The sequence below is a fragment of the Ptychodera flava genome, chromosome 20 (genome assembly GCF_041260155.1).
Source record: "Ptychodera flava strain L36383 chromosome 20, AS_Pfla_20210202, whole genome shotgun sequence".
Classification (NCBI taxonomy): Eukaryota; Metazoa; Hemichordata; class Enteropneusta; family Ptychoderidae; genus Ptychodera; species Ptychodera flava.
In genome coordinates, this window is record NC_091947.1 from 9,797,474 (window position 1) to 9,808,079 (window position 10,606).

A 10,606-nucleotide genomic window follows, 5' to 3' on the forward strand; every position below is an offset into this window, starting at 1 on the left:
GCAGATTTATCTGAAACATGCCTCTCAGACACAAGTTTTGACGGACTATCTTCTTTCATTGCTAGGTGCTCCTTAAATAACCGAAATGGCTGACGGTGTTCGATACAGTAGAAAATAAAACAGAAAAGTTACAATCACGAATGTGGCTATATGGAACGTTAATACGTTTGATGACGTAATAGAAAGGTGTACGATCGACCCCTGACTCCTATTCGCTATAACATGTTCAATTATTTGCCATAGGTGGCAACCAGTCGCTCATGGGTGTACGGTATCGCTGATTAAACAGCTTGGCTGTTTTCCAGGTAAACAATGCCGTGACTAGCGTTGCAGAGATACGTCGTAATAGTTTCATGGCTACGTCAAACCTTTTCAAGACCTCGTCGCGGGCTCAGTTATTGTTCCTGGTCATTGTTGTTCACCGGCGTGCCGGCCGAGCGGACCTCGTTCCTTTTTATGCTTTTATGGCAAGCTCCCAGGGCGACAACAATAGAGTAGCTGGTTCGGATCTGGAAAGTACGTAACCCTGTTCGGTTCAGACAAGGGACTGTAGTCCAGATAAGTCGCTTCAGAGGCGGGTGTGTATTTACAGACATTTCCGAGGAGTTAAAATTTAGAAGCTGTCAGACTGCAAACATGGAGTTTAGGAAATTTCGACAAAGTGGCGAGCTGTCTGACATAACTGTGGTCGTAGACTCCCACCAGTTTCAGCTACACAAGTTTCCCCTGTACGCAAAGTCGGATTTCTTTAAAGCGTTGGTTAGGAGTGCTATGGTCGACAAGGACTTAGTCCACCTCAAGGACTTCCCCGGTGGCGTCAGGGTGTTCTCATTGGTTGCCGACTTTTGCTATAACATGGATATCCAGGTATCTCCGAGGAACGTAGCACAGCTTCGATGTGCTGCCGAGTACCTACAGATGACGTCACCAGGAAATCTGGCATCGCAAACCGAAGAGTACCTTCAGGACGTTCTGTACTCGTCCAAGTTCACGACCTTGGTGCCTGTTGTTGAAGTTTTCAAAGGGTGCTGCGATCTGGGACCCATAGCAGAGCAGATCGACATAACCGGGAAGTGCATTCGAACTCTGGTAGACGCTTGGAAGTTGTCCAACGAAAAAGACACCAGGACAGCGAAAGATGCAATATCAAACACTGTGCTGGACAAACTGATAGAAATTCCGACTTGCTGGTTCCAACAACTGTTAATCACAGCTCGTGACAGAGATGTTCCCAAAAGTACACTGGCCAAGATAGCCGGGAAACATATTTTTAGCCTCATACAAAACCAACTTGAAGTTCCAATTTGCAGTGAAAGTTTGTCGTTTTTATTAGACTCTATCTTTTACGAGCTTCCCACCGCCGTTGAAACATTACAAACAGCAGTCACGACAGACTGGGTGATACACGCACTGAAAATGGCGACTGAAACAGACTGCAAATGTAGGTCCATTTTGTTGGAACTGGCTGGGAAAATGTTGAGAAATTTCTCAATGCGGGAGCTGACACAGCTGTCTCCGGACTTGCTAATGGAAGTTGTACAGTATGCTTGCTCCAGCGTCAACTGCATACCTGAGGTCGTCTGTGAGGTCATAGATAGGTACCTTTACGAGCTGGCCTTGGAAAAGACACTGACCCCCGAAATATTTGTGAAGGTTGCGACGTGTTTGCCTGTTGACTTCCGTGCCAACCACGACCTTTTATTTCAGGTCACCGGAATGTTATTTCAAACAGGTAACTGTAATCTTTGGAAAGTTTTTCCCCCTTTCACTACTTTTATGACACTCTCCAATCATGCGATTACAACATACATGTACAATGCACAAAGATTAACAGAGTTTGTTATTGTTGTAGAAATGTACCGACAGATTCTCTGTCTACATAGTTGTCTTTTCGTTTTTACATTATTTGAGCTTTTCCTTAAAATGTGCCGAACGTTGAACATTTAAACTTTTTCGACGGCAAATATGTTACGGAAGCTCCACGCACACAATTAATTGTCGTTGTTTACAAAAGATTGTGTGCCACGAAATATATATACCCGTGAAAAAAGTTTCCTAATTTGTTTCCAAAGTGCGACGAGAAAAATACTTGTGAGAGGCGGAAAGTCATTAACGTTATTGTACATGCTACACATGACAAGTCAATATTTGTCCAGGCCGCTAATACCAGAGAAGGATTGTGTGAGCTGTGTGAAACCGCTTTGTCCGATTTTCAGGGCGTCGGCGGATACATCGTTAATTTTCATAACATTTGTACACCTGTCGTACATTAACATATTAACCTTTAAAAAAGATATAAATAGGAGACATATCCCAGAAAACCTTGCGAGACCGTAAAGTTATTTGAATAAGGCATGACAATTTTACGAGTGTGATGCCAAAGACTGTCACCTAAGTGTGAAAACTGTAGCAACAAAATATGCCCGCTGTCATAGCAGAGCGTCCTTCACTGTCCCTCGTTCGATATTTGCGCGGTGGACCGATTCAAATGTGGAATTACCTGTCACTTCTTCTTTGGTGAAGTTATCTACATCTTTTTGTATGGACTATTGAATTCTGAAACGTTTTCATCACGTAATGTCATATGTTGCATTTAGGAGGCCACCGTATATTGAATCCGCACGTCTCAAAGTGCGCAAAACATAACATGAATATTTCAAAAATTCTCAATCGGCCGACATATTCAATTGATTCCTCCTTCCCAGGACATTTATCTTTCAATATCAAAGCTCAAAAAGTTGAAACCGAAACTACAGACGGTCTCGCTTCTACTGTCTGTTCTGACACACAGACTATATCAGGTGATTTCCAACTGCTTGTTTACACAGCAATCCTCTGGCTTATGAGGCAAACTTTAATATTACTAAAATTTAATATTACTTGAACTTATCAACCAACGATGGAGTTTACTCGTTCTTAAATCGTTGTACTGATAACGAAAGTTATATCTGAAAAATCGTTAAAATACTAGACTGAGTCATGGGACCTACACTTTTTTGCGAGTATTTGAAAACACGAATGTGAATTTGTGTCTTCCCTTCTCTGTTTTATTCACAATACAGGTGGCAATATGACAGACGCCGAGCGAAGTCGTATCCTTGAAGTGGTTGACTTTCGTCGTCTCAGTGAGGAAACTCTCCGGAGGGCCCACGACGAGGGGCAAGTTCCAATAACTTATATCACCAAAGCGGCCCTTGCCCTGTGCACAAAACTGCGTGCTGCGTTGGAAACGGCTAAGAACACTATCGAACTGCAAGAAGAGCGGTTTCAAATGATGTGCCAGTGCACGAATTTCACGAGCGGGACCTGGATAAAAGATGACGGCGAAGGTGAGTTCAACCCAATCTCGACCGGAGGCCCATCCGGGTACTTGCAGGTTCATTTTTACGTCACAGCGCCGTGAAAAGAAGAAGTTCGGATTTTTCAACCACCAAACCAATATTCAAAATTTCAACATAGGGGCCTACATAAATGACATAACTTTTAGTTCTACCTTTTTCACACAATTTCTGTGTCATTCGCTCTTCTGTGTCGTCTGATCTCTCAATCACCTCGCTCATATACGTTTCACCGACTGACGTCATTACCACGAGATTTTGACCAGTTCACGACATATATGCAAGAGCGATAGCGAGTGCATATATGTCTTGAACTGGTCAAAATCGAGAGGTATACCGTCGCTGGTGTGATTTATTGCTATTATATCATAACAGTATATTGAAATTCTGGCGTTGAACGTCAAAAACGGATTTTTACTCAAACTGAGAGCTCACGCGCATGCTTGCCGTGGTATATCGCCAATATACCATGGTTCTTTTCGCGTCTCGACCAATCAGATCGCTGTATTTGCGCCATCAATGTACTGGTATGATATAAAGAACCCTAGCGACTATTAGGACGTGAGTAAAATACGTATATGACGGTCAGTAAAAGGGCAAATTGCTTATGTCCGTTTTACGAATTTGGTGGACAGTAGTGAAAGGAAGCACAATAACACTATGGTAACGTTAAAATAGCAGTTCAACAGTGCTAAAAGAATGTAGAAAGTGATTTGGACTGTTGTATATGGGTACAGCTACAGTTGCCTAAGTTTACAGCCCAGAATAATCGAGATTAATGATAAAAAGTGGATCAGAATTCCACCTGAGGTATTTTTTATGAGTTGAATGATGAATAATTCACGGGTATCGTGAATAATTCAATTAAAATGTATGAATTTTTTATCATCCCGATTTTATACATTCTAAAATAAGTCTGTGATCTATGAAATATACCCCGCTGTACTTTTTAATCTCCGCAAATTATGTGTATTAAAGTAAAAAACAGGCAAACATGCAAAAAACACCCCTTAAAATAGAGAAATTACGCTTGTGTCTAGATAAATGTAAAGTTTCGAAAAAAAAAGACAAATAAGGTTTAATTTAGCGCTTCTTGTCACCGCTAAGAATGAGAGAGAATATAGGAGCTAGCCTTTGAAGAAAACGAGCGTAGAGAAATTTCCCTTTGAACAAGACTTTGTGCTATCATCAATTGCCATATTCAAACTGGATGTGAGCTGCATAACACTAAAATGATGATGAATAGCGGACTTAAAATACAAATATGAATGGCAATTGCTTTCATGTACCCGTCTATTTTCGAAAACCTCTTTACCCCAATTCACGATTTTCCATGACGGTTTCGCTGCTAATGAGGTGATCTGTGAACGCCTCAGCGAACAGCAAATTGAGATTTACTGCATCGGTCAGTGCACAGTGTGCCCGCTGTAACAATCACACGCACGTGTTCTTAACAATACAAGCCCATCTATGTGATGAGACTGCCTAATTCACCAAGGTGACGCTCGGCTTTGTCAAAGAACAGATTATCTGTGAAATGGAAGTACAAGTGATGCGTTTTAAATGAGATAGGAGCAACGTGATGGAAGTAGTCTTGTAGATGATATTGACTCATTTTCAAGATTGAAAAACAAGCACTTAGTCAGAATATTGAAGTTCAACGCCTATATATGTGTTAATCCAAGCAGGAAAAGCTGTTTGGTTCGTGTTACTGTCAAAAGGCACCGAGCCGATATACAGATCAACTAATCATTTTATATATTCATGAAAATACACAGCTATGTATGTATGTATGTATGTATGTATGTATGTATGTATGTATGTATGTATGTATGTATGTATGTATGTATGTATGTATGTATGTATGTATGTATGTATGTATGTATGTATGTATGTATGTATGTATGTATGTATGTATGTATGTTTGTAACATATATTTTCCCTACGTCTATCTTTTACAGATGTTGTGGATGTACGTCCGCAGTCACGTGACAATTTGGTGCTACAAGTGGCCCATGTGAAGGAAAGCTCCCCGGTTTCCATAGAAATGACTCACGCTCTTGTCGAGAGTAAACTCGCTGTGTGCGCTCTATCGGAGATCACGCAGGGGGACCCGGTCATATATGTGTTCAGTCCCTTCAAGCCACAACTAATAGAAATAGCGTCTACTCTCAATGGCAAAGACGAGTGCTTTACGATCAATAACGTGTACAGAAAGTTGGAGACAGGACAGTCGTTCTGGCCTTATACCCCTAAACGCAAGCTCTCAGTTTGATATGGGCATGGTCACTCAATTTGTTTGATTCTTGAGACCCAAACTATCTGAGTAAATGACAGGATGTAAACTTGTGTGTGCAAATGGCTTGCTCGGTTTTTTTTCAATGTTGTGAAACTGGATTATGAAGATATCATCGCTTTTACCCGTGAGTTGATGACTTGAATGCACAGGCGATTTTGCACATGACGTATTTTTGATACACGTTTCCTCTATGAATAAGTTTTTTTAGCCTACCATTTAAATATACTTTGTCAGACATAGACAGATGTAGTTCACTCAACTATCTATATGTGCAGTTAAATATTTCACGCCGTAGTGAAACTGACAGCCAGAGACTTATCTATCATTCCACTCTGTACACAAAGTTGTTGATATATTTAAAAATGATAAAAATAAACTGGTCACAGTGATAGAATGCGCCTTAAGGCCATAGCCTCCCATTCCATTGATTCGTATGTAAAAATATACAAATTCACCGCTGAAATATCGTCATTTTCTTGGAACGTTCACAGTAAGCCTATCAAAGAAATCAAAATTATAAATGTACCAAAATGTCACATGACAATACTTGATTTATTCTGGCAAAAAATATGTTTTTACAAGGCGAGAGAAAGGATCACTTACACTGCTTTTTTCCAATCATTTTTAATCAAACTATCGTTTCGGATCTTCATCACTGGCGGTATATTCTTGTGACATACTTTAAAAAAAAAGAGGCGAGATTAATACTATGGCGACGAAATATACAGTTGTGAAGAATATTCGTCTCTTCTGTTGTTCCCCATATCCAAGGCGACTTTTATACCATCCCTTATTTATGAATGCACTGTTATATTTTAGTCATTATATATAGGAAAAAGAACACAGGTGTTCCCGTTAGGGAATATCAAGCTAATGTATGGTGTACCATTATCTTGCACATTAATTACATTCTACTTGAGGGGACTCTAGAAGTATAGATGAGAAAACGTTCTCTTGTTTAATTTTTGATGGAGAAGTTTCCAAAAAAATAAACCCGGTTACAGTTAATGGTGGAGAAGCTATTTTTCAAGCAACTATTGTAGTAATGAGTGAAAGACACCATAAAGTCTCATTATAGGAAAGTGTTGCCATATTAAAGCTGATAAAATGTGATAGACGGGCAATCCATATTTAGGCCTAATATCTAAAAGCAGCTGTGTACAATGAAAAATAACTGTGAATGACTGGCTAGATTACAAGAGAAACGTGTCTTGCTTTTTCTGAAAGGGCACCGATTTAACGAAACAGTGCACCTGTTTCTTCGGGTTTGCTTTGTGCAAGTGTAGCGAGGGAGGAAAAAAATGGGAGCAGTTTGGGACAAAAAAGTGTTGCGAAACTATGGTTGACATTGGATTCTACAGCACGAGACTTTATATTATTCATGGAAACTATATATAGCTGTGAAGTGCATGAATCGTTTACAGAGAATTAAGGTGATCGCGGTATGGAGCCAGTGTGTTTCTTTCAAACGGTTTGGTATGAAAAGCAAGTGAAGTTGTATATATAAGGATCGATCATACATCAAGGCGAAAATCGTGATAGTAAATTGCAATATCTTTCAAAAGCGTTTTTTTCAAGAGGCATGGATGTCCTATCTCGAACTAGTTAGCCTGACAGCAGAAGTTGCCCGTATTCATGAAAAATGCGGATTCCTTTTCGACAGCGACTCTGTGAACAAGCTTTGGTTGCAAGCCTTCCGGCATCTGATATCGCAAAAAGTGTTTGCGATTTTTATCTTTGTGCTGCTTTATAATATAGTTCCCACCAACTTAGTAGCCTAGCAACCAAGAGGAAATACGCTGGTATTATCGTCCCGAAATTTCGAGCATCCGATTAAAGTAAAAATCACTCTGATAACTCTGTTTTTCAGAATTAACCTAATGCAACAGACCCACGAGAAACAAGATGTGCCACTTTCTGCTTTTCGGATAGTTCTTTTCATGTAAAACCTTTGACTCCAAGCAAAGGGGTTCATACAATCCGAGGAGCTTGTAACAATACAAATTAGGGGATTGACATTATGTCTCATTGGCAATTACACCTACGATATGATCTAAATGTCACAGGGGCGAAATTTCAAATAATCACTCAAACGAAACGACGATGCCGCTTCGATTTTGGTCTTCGTAGCTCCAGGTTGTTATTTTCCCGACATTTTTCATTGCATTGTGAGTCAGTAAGATATGGAAAGACACACGCATGTGACGGAAAATGGACAGCACCTGAGACTGCAAACAGCAGAAAGATGCAAACAGACCAGAAAGCAACTAAACCACACACAAAGAAACAAGTACATAAATAAATAAATAAATAAATAAATAAATAATAAATAAATAAATAAATAAATAAATAACTGATTTTGTATCGCCATTTCAAGTCACATTTTACTTCGACTTCTGTTGTCTTTCACTGCACATCGATAACCATCATCGTGATAAGACACCGTAAGATGCTAGAATTACACTCAGTAACAGATGGACTTCAAGATATGGATCCAGCCTATGGAGATATCCAGGAGAACGCCATCTGCGATGTGTAGAAATTGAATTTAAAATACCTTTGGACTAGGGAATCGTTTTCGTGTACATCTGGCTTAAGTGCACGCCTGGGACACGAAAGTTTTCAGAATTTTGAATGAGCAGACAGCAGTCGCAGATTCGAAATTTTATTGATACGGCGTTGCCTTCAGCTGACTGTCCCGTTAAGCCATCACAGTCGCCTCATGCATTAAGGCGAAGATATATATTCACATATAATTACCAAAAGAAGTTTGGTATCATATCATCTTCCTCTATGATAAGATGGTCGTTGTATGGATGTGTAAGGTTATACAAGCCTTGATATTAGACAGTGGAGCGGTTGTCTAAGATGTTACAGTTATTATTAATACTCGAAAGAAGTTACGTCATTTCACAGAACTTAATCGGTTAGTTTGTTTTGGACATGCCGTCATTTTTTTAAAGAAAAGTCCAAAGTTTTTTTGACAAAGGTTCCGCATATGACATTTATTCACAAAAATGCCGTGTAATTCAAACGCACTGCTCTTACTTTAGTGTGCGTTGGTTCGGAAACATGTGATAAATTATGATGTCACCTATTCTGCAACTGTTAAAATATGCAAATTGTGGTCACATCACCGGTAACCTCAGTCGTCGATAGTTTGAAAACACTGTGTAAGACAAAAACGTCCTACGGAACTACTCTTTTCTACACGACATGTTCGGGAATCAAATGGCCTTACATCATCATCATCATCATCATCATCATCATCATCATCATCATCATCATCGCTTGACACAATTTTGTATATAATGCACAATTTGTGGCAGATGAATATTCCACATTGATAAAGAATCATTAGCATAAAATTTCAATACCGAAACAATGCTCGTTTATACAATTTGCATAAATTAATACTAATCTGCCTCGCTCTTGCACTAATAGCAATTTTGAATAAAACCATTTTAAGTCATACAATTCATGGTAGATGGGCGTTACTGTCTTTTGATCTGAAGAAATCAGGAAACATTAGAGTGCTACTTTGATAAATGTCCTCGATATGTTCCAGACATCAGCATTTCAATTCAAACACCAATTAAAATAACTAATAATGAGGGGAAGTACAGTATCAAATATCTGCCTCCGAGACGCGCCTTTTCGGCTGTACGAACCATCAATAAAGTTAAGTAGCCACCTAAAGGGGAACAGGGTAATGAGGATATATCTAAATGCATAAGATCGTGCATCTTTGGCGTTACCCCAAGAACATACTGTGCCTTACCATTCGTCCCAAGGATTCATAAGCCCTCAATGCCCACATTTTATATAGTTTACAATGGTACGTGGTAGCAATAATATAACAAATTAATAACAATTATTGGAATACAATAAGTTTTTAGTTTCTTTAAATTGGCGTGAAATGAACCGGAATTATGTATAGATATGTTTTTTCTCAGGCTGATATAGACTTCTGGATACCGAGTGGTATGGCCTTATCGTTCAATAAGTACAAATGGTCTCAATATATAAACAAGAATCACGAAAATTTTCGATATTTTGCTTGTTTTTCAGAGAACAAATAACTTTACCCCTAACATTTTCCCAAATATTTTGTAAACATCCAGTACCTGTTTGTAAAATCTCCATTAATTTTGCACAAAGCTCCATTTAGCGATGATCTTTGACGTATCTTCTGATATTTTTGTACTTTTTGTGAAGTGCAGTTTACAGTCTCAAAATAAAGTCAAAATGCGTTGTGTCCAATTTGTCAACACATTCTGCGTCTGCGTATAAGCTTATCTCGTGTCCAATGTTATTCTAGTCAAGTTAATTTAAGTCCGGATCAGAATTCATTCATCACCAATGACATAGAACGGTACGTAATGTGTTGTATTCACAAGGCCAATACGTTTTATTTCAACATACGTATACATGAAGTAGTGAGGAAAGAAAAAGTGTGCTTATTTTCGAGATGAAAAATAAATGGAATATTATCAAAATTTACAGGTCTTCACCATTTCTCGAGGGTCTATGTCTTCACCCTTTAAATTTTGGTATATTACCGTTACGGTATCTAGGGCGTGGCAAGTTGTCCCACTGGAGTTATAATAAAGACTGGACATTCCGACTTTACAAGTAGGCCTAACACCTTGTCTGAAAATATTTACTATTATTTAAACTCTAATGTTTGTTCGGCAATATTCGTGCACTGGGTTTGACCTAACTGGATGATGATGATGATTCACCTTATTTCAGACTCGTGGTAAAATCAGTTCACAAGACAAAAAAAATAAACAATAAACCATGCAAAGTAAAGTTTCTGCTAAAATGAAGAATTATTTGATACTTCCAGATACGGTCGTTCCACAAACTGGAGGGACCGTGTTCCAGAATTGACAAACTTTTTTGTTTCTTGCTATGCGGGCCGGCCAACTGACTTGCGCAGAAATGCGCATGCGCCATATTGAAA

At 39.0% G+C, this 10,606-nt stretch overlaps 1 protein-coding gene across 1 annotated transcript; it reads left to right on the forward strand.

The window, feature by feature from the left end:
• The first annotated feature begins 222 nt into the window (after nt 1-222).
• LOC139119981 (uncharacterized) lies at nt 223-6,041 on the forward strand. The gene is made up of 3 exons (XM_070683953.1): nt 223-1,732; nt 3,063-3,329; nt 5,300-6,041. The coding sequence occupies exons 1-3, from the start codon at nt 637-639 to the stop codon at nt 5,611-5,613; spliced, it is 1,677 nt and encodes a 558-aa protein (XP_070540054.1). The 5' UTR covers nt 223-636; the 3' UTR covers nt 5,614-6,041.
• Nucleotides 6,042-10,606: the final 4,565 nt, after the last annotated feature.

Excerpts from the sequence above, each read along its gene's own strand:
- LOC139119981 (XM_070683953.1), top strand. The coding sequence starts at position 637 with ATGGAGTTTAGGAAATTTCGACAAAGTGGCGAGCTGTCTGACATAACT. Across the intron at positions 1,733-3,062 it reads CGGAATGTTATTTCAAACAG|GTGGCAATATGACAGACGCC; the intron begins GTAACTGTAATC and ends TTCACAATACAG. Across the intron at positions 3,330-5,299 it reads GATAAAAGATGACGGCGAAG|ATGTTGTGGATGTACGTCCG; the intron begins GTGAGTTCAACC and ends TATCTTTTACAG.